The sequence below is a fragment of the Pongo pygmaeus genome, chromosome 21, assembly GCF_028885625.2.
Source record: "Pongo pygmaeus isolate AG05252 chromosome 21, NHGRI_mPonPyg2-v2.0_pri, whole genome shotgun sequence".
NCBI lineage: Eukaryota > Metazoa > Chordata > Mammalia > Primates > Hominidae > Pongo > Pongo pygmaeus.
Window position 1 is genome coordinate 52,150,942 of NC_072394.2, and position 17,312 is coordinate 52,168,253.

The 17,312-nt window shown below is 44.2% G+C and overlaps 1 protein-coding gene across 2 annotated transcripts in view; it reads right to left on the bottom strand.

The window, feature by feature from the left end:
- The window catches only part of PTGIS (prostaglandin I2 synthase), a 65,022-nt gene extending 47,923 nt beyond the window's left edge, over positions 1-17,099 (bottom strand). For both annotated transcript variants that reach the window (XM_063659564.1, XM_054468062.2), the window contains exon 1: positions 16,545-17,099. In XM_063659564.1, the coding sequence (XP_063515634.1) occupies positions 16,545-16,618 (74 nt within the window). In that variant the 5' untranslated portion in view covers positions 16,619-17,099. The remainder of the gene's footprint in view (positions 1-16,544) is intronic.
- Positions 17,100-17,312: the final 213 nt, after the last annotated feature.

Here is a 17,312-nt window from a genome sequence, read left to right on the forward strand (position 1 = left end):
TGCCAATCAGAAAGTTTAAAATCCACCTATAACCTGGAAGCACCCCCCACATCAAGTTGTCCTGTCTTTCTCGACTGGACCAATGTATATCGTCAATGTATTTGATTGATGTCTCCTGTCTCCCTAAAATGTATGAACCAAGCTGTGCCTCGACCACGTTGGGCACATGTCATCAAGATCTCCTGAGGCTGTGTCATAGGCCATGGTCACTCATATTTGGCTCAGAATAAATCTCCTCAAATATTTTACAGAGTTTGACTCTTTTTGTCAACAGTGTTTATGTATGTGTGTGTGTTTATGTGTGTGTGTGTATGTATGTGTATGTGTGTGTATGCATATGTGTGTGTGTGTGTATGTGTGTGTGTGTGTATGCCTTTATGCTTTCTTTTTTCTCTCCTAGGTTCTTGTTTTTTGAGAAAAAAATTTTTTCTTCCCAGTCGAGTGAATTCTGTTTTCTCCATTTACTTCTGCCTGTCTCCCCTTCCTCTTGCTGCCCTCTGCTGCATAAGGGACCTAAAATAATTTCTAACAGCCTGGGATTCCTTAAAGAAAACAGAGAAGGTGCCAGACTCCTTCTGCGGAGAAACCTCTGTTTTTCCTTATGAAACCCTAAGAGTGTAAAAAGACAAGTTCCTCTCAGATCTTAAACTGATTGTTTTTGTATTGCATTATCTGATTTCTTTTTTTTTATTAATTAAAATAGCTATTACTACAGGGACTACTCTCGTGTGTTTAAGAGAGGCAGTGGTTAAGACACTTAGAGAAATGCTTTTGTAACAAAGTGCACTGTAAAAGCATTACATGGCCTAGTCTCATGATATCTCTCTCCTTTTGGAGACCCAGGATTCAGTGTGGACTCTGCCCAGAGCTCAGAGGTCCAGTGAAAAGACAGAGACTAAATTTAAAACTACCTATCTAAATAAAATCGGTCTCCTCATAAAATCCTACAGTAGATTTCTATAATTTTATGTTTGGCTTGTGGCTTGGCATCCATTTTTAATCTCCCTCTAACACACCCAGTCTCTCTCTCTCTCTCTCTCTGTCTCTCTCTCTCTTTAGAGATATACATTTCCCTATCTGATTTTCACCCAAGAGTTGTTCCTTTAGTATGCAAGTTTGGCTGACAATTGCCTAGGGTAATGAAACAGGTTATCAAGAAATTGGAAGTCTAAGATAGTTGTCCTTTTTAGACCCAGGAGTCAAACCACTATAACTTAACAGCACCAGGACTTAAAAACGATACAGAAAGTTACATGGATGTAATAACTTTTATTTAAAATTGTTTTATATCAGCTTTCCTAGGCAAATAAAAACATAAAACAATTTAGACATATTAAGAAAAGCCAGGAGCTTTATAATAGGAGGAAAAAAAGGGGTCTTATGAATCTTATCAGATCTACTGCTGCCTGTCTAATATGTCTATGTGTTTATATGCCCTGTATATAATGTTTCACTACAAAAAATACATAAGAGGTCTAATTAATTGGCTTAAAGAAAAAAATCAAATACTTTATCAGAAAAATAGAAACTTTAAGCCCAAATGGTTTTTCAAGCTCACATGACTTAAGTAAATCTTTAACAAATAAGCTGGTTTTAAAATTATTGGTAAAATAAAATTAGAAATGATTTCAGAATTGTCAATATACATTATTGTTTTATATTTATTAGTCAAAGGGTTTTATATTTATCTCTGCTAGATATTATAAGGTGACAAAATTTGGCATGAGGATTATGAAGCTATAAATCTAGCCCAAAAGAGAATTATCGTTGTGTAACTTTTTGATAAATAAGGCATTTAATATTGTTCATTTAATGAAAACAGTTAAATCCTGAGTTATTGGCAAAAAAACAAAAAACACACACGTATTTAACTTTAAGGTTCTTACTTAAGTAAACATCTGAAATTCACAGCTATAAAAATGATTAACAGGGAAATAACTTTAGTGATTATCACAGTTTTCATAAGTAATCTAGGTAAACTATTTAAAAAATTAATTAGGTAAATGTAAAGAAATAAATGCTTATAAATAAATGTCATATAATTCAGAATCTAAAGTGATATTAAATTAAATAATAGATACCCATTAAATGTCTGGGTCATTTCCAATTTTTCCTTAAAAAGTTACAGAAAAACATTTTTCTTAAAAAAGTGTTCTTATTAAAAGGAAATAGTTTTGTCTAATTCAAAAGTTGTTTATTAAACAAGGTAAAAAGAATAAGTAAATAACAGAGATGTAAAGAAAATTATAAAGGGGTATCTTTGGCAAGAAAGGTTAAAAGAAAAATAATTTTATATGGAAAGAATCCTGCAAAAATTTTTTGTCCTAAAATAAAATGATAGACCATTTATGAAAGAGAGATGTTTAGGGTAAAACAGGAAGCATGTTGTAAATGGTTTGTGTAAGTCATAATAAGGTTTATAAAAAGAGAATTTATGAAAAAAACTTTATGTGATCAAGTTGACTATAATAATTAAAAGGAAATTATTTATAATAGCCTTTCTAGAGATTGTGTTTTGATATTAAAAATGCACTAATACACTAAAGAATTGATTAGAACAAAATTTTCTTAAGGTGTTGTTTACTGTTAATAAAATTACATGAGATTTTAATTTTTTTAACCCAAAAGTTCAACTTTTATTGCATCTTGCCATTTTCAGCTTTCTCTCCTCTTTGAGAAGGACTGAGAGAATAATTCTCTCCTTCAACATTTTCGTCAGCTCATATAAATTTTTTCCCTCAGGTCCTATCTGTTGTAGCCTGATGCTAAAAATGTTTTATCATAAAGGTCTAAAGGAAATGTTTTCGTCCAATATAACATTCTGTGCTCCTGGCATTTCTTAATATGTCTAAATTGTTCTGCGTTTTGATTTGCCTAGGAAAGCTGATATAAAAAATTTTTTAATGAAGGTTATTACATCCATGTAACTTTCTGTAATTTTTTAAAGTCCTGGTGCTGTTTAGTTACAGGGCTTTGACTCCTGGGTCTAAAAAGGACACCGAGTCCTGCTAAATCTTAAACACTGACAGCAGTTAAAACATCATCTTCAGACCTAGGAGGAGATGACATTCAAAATAAGCTGCATTTGTGAGACATGGAGCCAGAAATGAAAACTATTCAACCTCTCTATCATGATATCCCATATCTCTTTCATGATAGCCCAGGGACTATCATGGAAGAGGCGGGCATATGAGATTGTAAGGGCTGATTCTGAGAGATTAAATTAGTTCAGAGTTTCTCTATTAATTAAACATTAACATCAAAGGCACACTGATGCAAGACCAGCACCTGGGCTCCTGTGTCAGATTAACAAGGTTTTCTTGAAGCATTATCCCACCCTTTAAAAAATTATAAAAGTTTAGAAAATGGTTTATGGAAATTACATCTTAGGGTCAAGATGATTAAAATTTAATAGATTTGTTTATAAGATTTGAGAAACAGGATTTAATTGGCCTCATGCTGTCTTTATTAGAGCTTATTATTTGGAAAATTAAGTCTCCTCTCTCAAAGAATAAAGGTTTTTAGGCCAGGTGTGGTGGCTCATGCTTGCAATCCCAGCACTTTGGAAGCTGAAGCGGGTGGATCACTTGAGGTCAGGAGTTCAAGACCAGCCTGGCCAACATGGTGAAACCCCGTTTCTACTAAAAATACAAAAAAAATTGGCTGGGTGTGGTGGCAGGTGCCTATAATCCCAGCTAGTCGGGAGTCTGAGGCACAAGAATTGCTTGAACCTGGGAGGTGGTGGTTGCAGTGAGCCAAGATTGCACCACTGCACTCCAACCTGGGCGACAAAGTGAGAGTGTCTCGAAAAAAAAGAGAATAAAGGTTTTTGCCTTTTTTCTGAAATCTCTGAATTATACTTTTGGCTAAATGAATGACTTATTTTACAATAACCTGTGATTCTATTTTGTGATATCAAGTGTTTTAAACTTTCTATATTTGACAAACTTTCCAAAATAAAATAGTAAATTCAGTCCTTTTGACCTCATTAATTTTTCGGCATTAGGTCCTCTGAAGTCCAAAAGAGACATATTCGGCTTATTGGGTAAAATAAAATCATACAGGAAGTACTGTCAAATATGAAATGGTGTTTAATCTTCTTTGGATTATATTTATATAAATGAGTTGTTTATATAAATGAGTATGTGTTCCAAAATTGTATGATTCCTGTGATTCTGATATGACTTAGTATACATCATCAGTAGTAATTATGATTATTATGTAAAACTATTGAATACCACAGAAGTAACCAAATTTCCTTGTCAATTGTGTCTTTAACTATGGCTGTTCTAAGACTTTTGTCATCCACAATTGTTTTAGTTTGATCCTTTTGTTGGTGATTTATAATCAGCTATAGAACTCTGAGGAGTACTCTTAAATATGGGCTTCTGACAACCTTAGAGATTGTGCCATTGGAATGGAGAGAAAAACTTCCAGGACTGTCATGAAGAGCTGATGTATTCATGAGGACTGCTAATCCAATCTTGAGCAGAACAGGAGTTAATTGCATGAACTGAACTAACAGGAGATTGAAATAATCTTTTATGAGTTTTTGTTTAAAACATTTGTTGATTCTTTTTGTTTTGTTTTACAGAGTCAAGAAAACTTTCTCTTCTTTTAAGCTATTTATAGCTTTTAACAATTCAGTAAAGTATACTCTCATGAGAAAAATTTAAAACAGAATTTCTTTCTCTTTACCTATTTTTTCCAAAACTTGGAAACTATTTGTGAGTATTCTTAATTTATGGCAATGTAGTTATTTGCATAAGTATCTTTTTTCTTTTATAACAGGGCATAATTGGAGACACTGGTTATTTTACCAAGGCTTTAACTGGAATGACATATTTTCAGACTACTTTGAGAAAATGAGGCTGAACTATAGAGCTAATAAAAGCACCTTGGAAAAACTGGCTTCATACACCCTGTCCTTTACAGGGTCCTGACCTGTGGAAAGTAAAGAATGTCACTTTCTGAATTCACTCAATTCATACAGGTATCTGCAGGCACAGCTAAATCCTTGGCTGAGTGTGAGGCTTTTAAAAAGGTCTAAACTTAGATTCCTTATGGAAAAGCTTTCAGCAAAGCCAGTTTTAAAAAGAGAGAGCTCATATGGCAAATGATCAGTCTTGCTGCATTTTATGAAAATAATCAAGCCAAGTATAATAGAACTAAAACTTATTTTACAAATAAGTTGGTCCTACTATGATTTTGTCTTTAATAAAATCGGGGAATGGGAGAGAGAAAAGTCACATTTCAAAATTAACTGTAGTACACCTGTTAATAGATTCTGGCCTTGTCTAATGTTTTTCCATTTTTATTATTTTCTACAATTTGGACTGAATTCTAAAAATTCTCCTGGCTACAAGTCTCCAAAATAATGTTTTCAATGTTCTCCCTTCTTTCTTTTTCCCCCCCACCCTCATTTTTCCTGATGTGAAATCACTAAAAGTTAAGCTGTGCTTTTCTTAAAGCCCTATAAACTGAACTTAAACTTTGGAAGAAAATAAAAGCAATCTCTTCATATACATAAATCATTTTCATACCTGCCTACTGATACATGGACTTGAGAGTAATGTGGTCTCTATCAGTTTTCCAGGCTCATTCTTTCTTTTTTGTTTATCTGTTTATTTCCTCCTTTTTTCCTGTTTTCTTTCTCTCTTATTTTCTTTGTGCGATGTGAGACTTTACAACCTACTAAAACTGAGCTTTCCTAACAATGTGGGACCTATTTGTCTAGAAATAAACCATCCTAGACATGAGAGATCAGACAAAACCTGAGACCAGAGACTCATTTTCTTCTAAAATGCTTTCTGCAAAAGATCTTAAGTAGAAAAGGGGGGCAGGCATACATGGTGGTTCATGCCTGTAATCCCAGCACTTTGGGAGACTGAGACAGGAGGATCACTTGAGCCTAGGAGTTCAAGACCAGCCTGGGAAACAGAGTGAGACCCCATCTCTACTGAAAATTAAAAAAATTAGCCCAGCAAGGTAGCACATGCCTGTAGTCCCAGCTACTAGGGAGGCTGAGACAGGAAGATCGCTTGAGTCTGGAAGGTTGAGGCTGCAGAGCAAAAACCCTGTAGGAAGAAAGAAAAGAAAAAAAAAGAAGAAAAGAAAACCAGGGAGAAAAGAAAACCGGGGAGAAAGGAAAATAAAAACTCAGGACACCAATTCACTCCGCCATAAGGAAAAAATTAAGCTGAAAGCTGAGTCATGCAAGAAGCTGCTTTTTCTATTGTTCCTAAGCAGAGAGCTACAGATAAAAGGTTCAGTATCTCCATAGGCAGCTACTCTATGCTCACCTTATTTTATGTAAAGTGCTGATTTACTGTGCATGAGACAAATACATCATTGACTATCGCCCTACCCGCTCCTTTTCTCTTGTGACATGTGGATTACCATACCTTCCCTCTTTCTCTTACAGCCCACCTTTCCCCCTTTAAATATTGAAACTCTCAAAGTCGTCTTTGGAGGAAGGCACAGACCTCTCTTCTGGGCATGTCCTTAACCTTGGAAAAATAAACATCTAAATTGATTGAGACCTATCTCAGACACTTTGGTTTACAGGTACCACTTCACCCACCAGGATGGCCATAATAAAAACAAAAATTTTAAAAAAGGAAAATAAGGCTGGGCATGGTGTCTCATGCCTATAATCCCAACACTCTGGGAGGCCAAAGTGGGAGGATCTCTTGATCCTAGGAGTTCAAGACCAGCCTGGGCAATATGGTGAGACCCTATCTCTACAAAAAAATACAAAAATTAGCCAGGTGTGGTGGTGTGCACCTGTAGTCCCAGCTACTCAGGAGGCTGAGGTTGGGGGATCGCTTGAGCCTAGGAGGTGGAGGCTATAATTAGCTGTGATTGTGCCACTGGACTACAACCTAAGCAAGAGAACGAGACCCTGTCCCCACCACCAAAAAAAGGAAGAAAATAAGTGTTAGCAAGGATGTGGAGAAATGAGAACCCTCATACATTGCTGGTGGGAATGTAAAATCGTGCAGCTGCTTTGGAACGCAGTCTGGCAGTTCCTCAAAACGTCAAGCATAGACTTACTACAAGACCCAGCAATATACCCCAAAGAATTGAAAACGTTGGATCTTATACAAATGTATACACTATTATTCGTAAGCAGCGTCAGAGGCGTTCAAACCAGAGCGACTCCATGTTGAATAGGAGCTGGGTAAAATGAGGCTGAGACCTGCTGGGCTGCAATCCCAGGAAGAAGTTAGGCAATTTTTTTTTTTTTTTTGAGATGGAGTTTCGCTCTTATTGCCCAGGCTGGAGTGCAATGGCGCGATCTCAGCTCACTGCAACCTCCGCCTCCCAGGTTCAAGTGATTCTCCTGCCTCAGCCTCCCAAGTAGCTAGGATTACAGGAATGAACAACCATGCCTGGCTAGTTTTGTATTTTTAGTAGAGACAGGATTTCATCACGTTGGTCAGGCTGGTCTCGAACTCCTGATCTCAGGTGATCCACCTGCCTCCGCTTCACCAAGTGCTGGGATTAGAGGCGTGGACCACCATGCTTGGCCAGGAAGTTAGGCATTCTTAAGCGCAGGATGTTTACGATCAAGGGAACAGGTTAATAATGCTTACCCAACAGACCCAAGACTTAACAGATCCAGGACTTAACAGACCCAGGAAACGTCCTGATGTCCCGATATTTTATGAACAAAAGCCTTCTTGGTTTAAGTTTTGCTTTAACGATAATAATATAGATTCTTATGGAAGACAGTAGATAACAATCCTTTGTCCCCAGCCCTTGTGGTAGAAGAGCACACCTCTCCCATGATTTTTATCTTCTATATAAACAAGAAGAATTGTACGTAAGGCAGACACATTCCTCCTCTTGCCTTCAGAAACGCCCTGGTCTGTCTATGGTGTGGCCACTCTTTCCTTCCTTTACCTTCTTAATAAACTTGCTTTCACGTTACTCTGTGAACTCACTCTAAATTATTTCTTGCCTGAGATCCAAGAACCCTCTCTTGGGGTCTGGATCAGGACCGCTTTCGGGTGACAGCAGCATTATTCATAATAGCTGAAAAGTGAAAACAACTCAAGTGTTCACTGAGTGACGAATGGATAAACAGAATGTGGTGTATCAATGCTATGAAACGTTACTCAGCCACAAAAGGGAATGAAGTACTGATTCATGCTACGATGTGGGTGAACCTTAAAAACATTAAGCCCAGTGAAAGAAGCCAGACACAAAAGGCCACATATTGTATTAATTCATTTATATGAACTGTCCAGAATTGGGAAATCAATAGAGACAGAAAGTAGATTAGCGGTTGCCCGGGGCTGGAGGAGGGGGAAATGGGGAGTGACTGCTAATGGGTACATGGTTTCTTTTAGGGGTGATGAAAATATTCTGGAATTAGATGATGGTGATGATTGCACAACCCGGTGGATACACTAGAAATCATTGAATTATACTTTTTTTTTTTTTTGAGACGGAGTCTTGGTCCGTTGCCAAGGGGGGAGTGCAATGTCGCGATCTTGGCTCACTGCAACATGCACCTCCCAGGTTCAAGCAATTCTCTGCCTCAGCCTCCCGAGTAGCTGGGATTACAGACACCCGCCACCACGCCTGGCTAATTTTTTGTATTTTTAGTAGAGATGAGGTTTCATCATCTTGGCCAGGCTGGTCTTGAACTCCAGACCTCGTGATCCACCCGCCTCAGCCTCCCAAAGTGCTGGGATTACAGGCGTGAACCACCGCGCCTGGCTAAATTATACACTTTAAAAGGGGAGCTGGAGTGCAGTGGCATGATCATAGTTGACTATAACCTCAAACGTTTGGACTCACGCAATCCTCCAGCCTCAGCCTCCCGAGTAGCTGGCACTATAGGCACACGCCATCACACCTGACTTTTTTTTTTCTGTTTTTTATAGAGACAGGGTCTTGATGTATTGCCTAGGTTGATCTTAACTCTTGGGCTCAAGCACTCCCTGTCTCAGCCTCCCATAGTGCTGGGATTACAGGCATGAGCCACTATGCCCAGCCCAAAAGGGTGAACTTAATGGGATATGAATTATATTCCATTAAAGAAAAAAGAAAGCAGGGTGGTGCGAGACAGTCATGGGGGCTAGTTTACAAAAGGTGGTCAAGGAGGGCCTCCTCAAGAGATGCCACATGAGCAAAGACCAGAAGGATGTGAAGGGAGTGCTCTGGGAGGGGCAGGGAGAAGAGTGTTACAGGCAGAGGCAACAGCAAGTGCAAAGGCACCGGGGTGGGAGCATGCTCGGTGAGGTTTTCAACACAGCAGGAGCCAGCGTGGCTGGAGTGGAGAGTGTGGCGGCGAGACGTAGGCGATGATGCTGGAGATGACTTTGTGGACCACGAGGGCCAAGGCCAAGGTGAGAGTCTGGCTGTTATGCCACGTGTGGCAGGGACCCACTGGAGGGTTTGAAGCAGGAGCCAATAAGTGATGTGACCATGCTTTTAAAGGGTCATACTAGAGAAAGACAAGAGGAAGGAAGGAGATGTGTCAGGGAACTACTGTGACTCCTCAGGAGAGAAATGTGATGGAAGCAATGGCCATGGTCCCCGGGGAGCCAGGCCTAACATCTGAGTCTCCCACTTTCAGCACAGGGCCTTTTGTTCCATACCCAGCAGTTCAGGGAAGCAGCCACTTCTCTTCCTCCTTTCCCCCTCCCTCTCTACCTCCCTCTGCCCCTGTCTCCTGCTCCCTCTTTCCCTCTACCTGGCTGCCCCCAATATAACCCAAACGGTGGGACAGGTGGTGGACAGGTGGTGGACAGGTGGTGGACAGGAGCAAATGGCCAGGCTGGGAAAGATGGGAGCAGAACCAAAGATGAAATTTGAGAGCCTAGGAAGTGCCTCTCCCAACCATTCCCTCCTCTCCCCAGCCCATCCCGGCTTCTCTAGTCAAAGAGGAGACTTGCGAATTTGAGCTCTGTGAGTCTAAGGAGGTGCAGGGCCTTTCCTTGCGCCTCATCTTTTTGTGAGCCCCTGGGCTAAGACCACTTCTCCTGAAGTCTCCACGTGTCGTGCTGCCCAAGTAGCCTTGGAATAACTGGTTCATGGCAGCCCCCTTCCAGCCCAGGTCAGAGCCTGGCAGACTGGACCCAGGAGCAGTGATTTTTGCATAAGAGGCAGGAGGGCATGGTCATGATGAGCCCAAACTTTAGCACCATACTTCCTCGCTTCAAATGCCAGCCACATTTCTTGCTGGCTGTGTGACTTAGCCTCTCCATGCCTCTATTTCTTCACCTGTAAAATGGGAGCAATAATGCTACTGACTGCATTGGGCTGTGCTGAGGATGAGGGGAGTTACAGAGCACCGGGCACCTAGTAGCTGGGGAGCAGCTGAGAAGCAGGAACAGTAAGATTCCTGGGCACCATTTACCTAGTGCCAACTACACATCAGGTGCTATACTTGGCATTTTCCAAACGTTTCCTTGTTTGGAAATAATGGCTAACATTTAATGAACCCTGTTGGTGTGGGAGACACCACACTGAGGACTTTATCCCAGTGACTTAATGAATCCTCCCCCTAACCTTATGAGGAAGCAATGATTACTGCCAGGCCCATTTTACAGAGGAGAAAACTGAGGTGCAGAGGGCTAAGTCACATGCCAGAGGGCCCAACATAGAGGACTTGGGTTTCTAATCCAGACAGGTCTGGCTGCAGTGCCCACGCTCTTGACACTGGCCCCCAGTCACCCTAAGTGGGCATTTTCACCTCCATTTTGCAGAGATATTCCAGAGACCTACTCAAACGCAGGCCCTGAAATTTTCTCCTAAATCATCTTTGCAGGTGGGAACAGGCTTCCTTTCCCTGCCTTTCTCCTGGCTGTGGCTGGAGCTCCCCAGCGAGCCAGGTGTTATTCCTGGCAGCTTTCCTCTTTCCCCAGAAAAGTCCCAAGGAGGCGCAGACAAAGGCAGGAAGCCTGGAGCCAGGCGCCTGACCCCTGATGTTGGCTCCTCCAGCCTTGGGCCCTCAATCCAGCTCAGGCCGTGGCCGTGGCCACATTCCAGGGTGACTCAGCCTGCGGCCAGCGGAGGCGAAGGAGGCTCTGTTTTGGGGACCGTGGGCTCTAGCCCCACCCACGACACTCTCACTTTTTTTAGGCACTGTCAGGCCCTGGCAGGCAGGGCGGTGGGCCCTGACCTTTCCATCCCCGGCTTCTGCCCACACAGCTGGTTTCCTGCCCACCCTGGGTCAGATTCCAAGGCATCTTTTCCGATTCCCGACTGGAGCCCCATCACATGGGTTCCTCTAAAAACGGCCTATTCCTCACTCACCGACCCCTGTCGCCTGCCCTGGATCTCTCTCCCACTTGACCCTTTGTGAACCAGGGAAAGGAGTCAAGGATGGGAAGTCACCCGCCTCCATGCCGCCTGACGTATGGCATCTTCACTAGATGGAAGAACCATGAGGGGAGGACGTGTTGTTCACTCCAGCACTCAGAACACTGCCTGGTCTGAATGAATCATGTATGCAGTCGGTGCTCAATGGGCAGCACCTGCCTCCCAGAGTTGCTGACAGGGTTAAGAAAGCCAATGTAGGTTAAGCACCTGACACAGAGTCCATCTTCTAGATTGTCCAGAGCAGAGGCTGGCATGGTTCAGCTGTGCAATGTTGGGTAGACTGCCCAACCTCTCTGTTCAATCATTTCAACTCAATGCAGGGCCTTAAGCTCTGGGAGGATTTGATGGGGAACAAAAGGGGGCTTAGTTGCACAGCTGAGTTGGAGCAACCCAAAATTCTGTTTAACCTGCTTAACCCATTCTTTCCCCAGAGCTCACCCACAGGCCTCCAGGATTTTCAGTCTGCCATTAACAGGGTTTCCCAGATGCTCTTCCATACCTGCCCCGCACTGCTACCACTGTGCAGAAAAAGCACATGGCCTTGCCCTAATTTTTTTTTTCTGGTTTTTGAAATAGACACAAATTCACAGAATTATTTCTCAACACAGGAAAAAACAGCAGAGGAAGTACAGTGGTAACTACAGTAGCTGCATACTGGAGAGGCAATAGGCAGTAGTGGGGACTGTGGCAAGGTTTAGAGAGGGTGCTACCACTGAGTCCCAGGAAAGTATTGCTGATCTTCCCATTTTTCAGAAGAAGTTGGAAATCTAGATTTTTGTGTATGGAATCCCCCAATTTTCTCCCCTTGTCCCACACAGCACAAACCCAGCCCATCCAGGGCTGAATCCAGTCATGGACCACTGTTGGGTGACCTCTGGTCAGTGCATGTTAGAATGAGACAGGTTTATTTGTGCCTACAAATTCTGCATCCTGCAAGGGCCCAGACCAGCCACTGGGCCACAGGGACTCTCGCTTGATGCCACTATGCCTTCTGGACCCCCAGAAAAGGAGCCTCCCAACCAAGAGATCTCTCTCGGTGCTCCCTGTGGTGGTCACACAAGCCCAAAGAAAGAGATGCAGTAGCCTGGTGATATGGCTGAGGCTTGAGAGACCACCTCCATGACCCACCTCAAAGTGCAGATAAACTGAGGCCTGGGAAGCAAGAAGAATGTTTCTGATACTCACAAGGCAAATTAATTAGCTTCAAGGGGCCCACAAGCCATACTCCTAACGCTCAGCTCACCACCCTCATGTTCACTGAATGGGGCTTGAAAATTCTTGCTGTAATTGCAGAAATTTGAATTTGAACTGGGAACTAGATGATATTAAGAATTATCTTTTTATGTTCTCAAGCAAGAAAATAGAATTGTAGTTGTCATTTTTATATGCATTCTGAAATATTCAAGGGTGGAATATTAAGACATCTAATTTTTTTTTTTTTTTTTGAGACGGAGTCTCGCTCTGTTGCCCAGGCTGGAGTGCAGTGGTGCAAGCTCTGCTCACTGCAAGCTCCACCCCCCGGGTTCACGCCATTCTCCTGCCTCAGCCTCCTGAGTAGCTGAGACTACAGGCACCCGCCACCACACCTGGCTAATTTTCTGTATTTTTAGTAGAGACAGGGTTTCATCGTGTTAGCCAGGATGGTCTCAATCTCCTGACCTCGTGATTGGCCTCCCTCAGCCTCCCAAAGTGCTGGAATTACAGGCGTGAGCCACCGCGCCCAGCCTATGTCTGATATTTTTTAAACAATGTTAATGACTGTCAAATCAAGGTATGGGTACATGGGGGTTCTTACTGTATTCTTTTTCTTTTTCTGTATAGTTGAAATGTTTCCTAATTTAAAAGTTTTAAATTAAATTCTAGAGGTAAAGACGGAGTTGCTCACTCCCAGAAGTAGTGGTTTCTTACCGGGATAAGCATGAATTTTGGAGAGGCCTAGATGTGGAATATAATTTTTGTATGACCTTGGGAAAGTCACTTCATCTTTTTTAACCTCAGCTGTATGATAAGGGTGATGGAAATTACCTCAAGGCTTGGTCAGGATAAAGAAATGAGACAAGGGAGCTGGAGAGCCTTGTTTATTTTAACCGAAACTGGATCACCATTCACACGGCATCAGGGGTCACCCACTTGTTTCACTTGTTTGTCCTTTTTTTTTGAGACGGAGTCACTCTGTCGCCCAGGCTGGAGTGCAGTGGCGCATCTCAGCTCACTGCAACCTCCACCTCCCGGGTTGACGCCATTCTCCTGCCTCAGTCTCCTGAGTAGCTGAGACTACAGGTGCCTGCCATCACCCCCCGCTAATTTTTTTTGTATTTTTTTAGCAGTGACGAGGTTTCACCGTGTTAGCCAGAATGGTCTCGATCTCCTGACCTCGTGATCCGCCCTCCCGGCCATTGTCCTTCTTTAAGAATCTTTTGCTTGTAGTTGCATCTCTTAGTATCTTAAGGTCACATGGTTCTAAGACTTTTGAGTGTTCAGATTACCAGTATAACGTGTGGGAAGAATGAGAATTCATTCTTCCTGTGAATTAAAAATTCTTGCAAAGCCAGGCATGGTGGTTCACACCAGTAATTCTAGCACTTTGGGAGGCTGAGGTGGGAGGATCGCTTGAGCTGAGTTTGAGACCATCCTGTACAACATAGCAAGATGCCATCTCTACAAAATTTTTAAAATTAACTGGGCATGGTGGCACACACCTGTAGTCCCAGCTACTCAGGAGGCTAAGATGAGAGGATCACCTGAGCCCAGGAGTTCAAGGCTCCAGTAAGCTATAATTGTACACTGCACTCCAGCCTGGGCCACAGTGTGAGATCCTATCTCTAAAAGTAAAAGCTAAAAATTCTTACAGCCCAGAGTTTTAATCCAGACAGACCTTGAGCAAGTTGCTTAGCCTTTCTGAGCCTGTTTCCTCCTCTGTAAAATGGAGATAACCAGTGTTCCTAGCTGAGCTGGAAGGAGAAAGTGAGATTAGGGATCTAAACTGGGGTCCCCAGGGTCCATGCACCTACCCTCAAGCTGCCAGTGACCCTCATTCCCACACTTCTCCCCACTACCCACTGTTGACCCTTCCAAGGTGCCCGCAGGTATAAAAATCAAAGGCTCAGCAGGGTGCAGTGACTCACGCCTGTAATCTCAGCACCTTGGGAGGCCGAGGCGGGCGGATCACCTGAGGTCAGGAGCTCGAGACCAGCCTGGCCAACATGGAGAAATCCTGTCTGTACTAAAAATACAAAAATTAGCTGGGCATGGTGGCACATGCCTGTAATCCCAGCTACTGGGGAGGCTGAGGCAGGAGAATCGCTTGAACCCGGGAGGCAGAGGTTGCGGTGAGCCGAGATCTTGCCATTGTACTCCACCCTGGGCAACAAGAGGGAAGCTCCATCTCAAAAAAACAAAAACAAAAACAAAAAAAGAGCCCATAACTTATTCACGTGATGGAAGACTCCAGAGAGGATCAAAAGAATGGATTCGATCTCCATGTAGCAAAAAGATCTGCTTGTAGCAAAAAGAACAGATGTCAAAACTAAAATCTGGAGTGAAAAGAGCAAGCATCATAATGTCTGAAAACATTTCTATACAGTGTATTGAGAAAGCCTGACAGGAAAAATAATTCATTTCTTCACTGAGACATTTATTCACTGTCCTTTTCTTATTTTAAGGCAAATGATTGACTACATAGTTGTAAATATCAGCTGAAAAGATGTCTGGAGGTTGAAGAAAAATACAGTGAGCTTATTGTTTGAAAATTCAACTACCATATTGTTTAAAAATCAAAAAGTTCCCAAGGTTTCCGGAATTTTCAGACACGAATGTAAACTAACTCTCTCTTGCATGGCTCTGTATTAGCTACAAGCTCATGTCGATGTATGTAAGAGTAATTTTTATGTAAGAGTAATTTTTAAAACATCTGGGAGACTGAGGAGGTATGAAAACTAAAGGCAATGTGGTAACTTGGGGCCGGATCCTGAACAAAAAGAGGACAGTAATGGGAAACTGGATAAAATCCCATAAAGTTTGAAGTTTAGTTAAAAGTAACGGACCAGTGTTGGTTTTTAGTGGCGACGAATGTCCCATAACAATGTAAGATGTTAACAATAGGGAAAACAGGGTGAGAGAAATACAGGAACTTTTTGTACTATCTTTGCAACTTTCTGTAAATCCTAAACTAGTCTAAAATAAAAAGTATATATTTTTTAAATATGGAAGGGTCTACCCAGACTGAGCAACACGAGAGGCCCAGAGAGGGAGAGAGGACTAGACTTCAGGGGCTGGGGGAGGGTTAAGGGGTTTCGGTCTTATCTATAACAGGATAAATATTTGTGTTAAGTCGAATGTATTCAGCTATTCCTTATGCAATTCAAGTTAACTTAAAAAATATTTTATGAAAAGGAGAGCTACAGCTATCTCCTTGATTTGAGGCTGTCTTTACTCTTTCTCCTAAATCACAGATGCTCAATGGAGCTGGAAAACCTTTGGGACCAGAGGCTGTGACATCTGACCCTGGCTCCGTTCTGTCCAGGCTGTGGGATCTCAGGGGAAGGTAGAGACTTCACAGGCCTCAGTTTCTCCCTGGCGAAGGAAATTACTAAGCCCACCGACCCCCCTCTTCTAGACGGGGAATCCCGGGGTGGGTGGTTCCAGGGCATGATCAAGACATCCCCCAGGGGCTCTACACTCCGCTGGCTCAACACTCCCATCTGTGTAATGGGTTGAGGAGCGAGGCTACCCCTATAGGACTGCTGAAAGCAAGGCAGGGTTTGACAGCGCGTAGGTGGGTGCCGGGTGCAGGCAGAAGCTGGAGAGTGGAGAGCGCTTCTTCCACCCGGGCCACGCCGAGGCTGTCCCCGCACGGCTCCCCACCCACAAACCCTCGGTCCTCACCTGAAACCCCCTCCTAGGTCCCTGCCGTCGCGCTAAGGGCCAGACCCGGACTTGTCGCGGTGGGCAATTCGCCCCGGGGGACCTACCGGACCCCGCACCTTCCCACCTTGCACCTTCTTGGCAGGGGGCGCACGGCCTGGTCCCCTCACCCAGGTGCGGGGCCCCGGGACTCCCACCTCCGAGGGTCTCGCTTTGCCCGGGATACTGGAGCGGGACTCGGGCCGGGCCGGGCCGGCCGCGGGCTCCGAGACCCTTGGGCTGCAGCCCGGGCGGGAGCCGCCCCCTTTGTCTGGCGGGGCCGAGAGGAGCGGGACACTCACCGCGTGCGGCGGCGGCTCAGTAGCAGCAGCAGCAACAGCGCGGCCAGGAGGCCGAGGAGCGCGGCCCAAGCCATCGCGGGGCTGGCGGGGCTGGCGGGGCTGGCGGGGCTGGCGGGGCTGGCGGCCTGGCCCACTCCCAGGTAAAGTTCCCCGCCCCCACCCGCCTCGCCCCTCCCACTCCGCCCACCCCGGCCCGCTTTGGGGCGGGGTGGGGGGGGGAATGGGGCCCTCCGAGGTCCGCAGGGGTCGGCCCGGGGCGCTCTGGGAGAACCCCCGCTCCCCACAGCTCAGGCCTGGACGGAAAACGTGGGAGGGAGGGGAGGGGAGAGGGAGGGGGAGGGGGCGGAGGGGATGTGGTGGGCTGGGGAGTGATCGGGGGAAAGGAGATAGATGTGGTGGACTGGGGGGTGATGGAAGGGAAGGGAGAGGGAGAGGATGTACAGGAAGGAAGAGATTATATGTGGGGAGGGAAGAGGGATGGGGAAGATGGGAAAGGACTTTTGGGGAAGGGAAGGGAAGGGGAGGGAATCTGGGAAGACAGAGGTGCGATGGGGAGACAGCGAAGGAGGTATGGGGAGGAGGGGGCAGTGTGGGAGGAGAAAATGTGGTGGGAGGGGACGAACATGGAGGAGGAGTGTAAGGGGGTCAGGAGGAGCTTTCCCACCACATTCCACATTCCACCTAGACAGAAGAAACCCCTCAAGGCTCCTCCTCACCCCATCCCCCACCCCAGGCGTGCTGGGGACCTGGAGTTTTCCATTCTGTGGT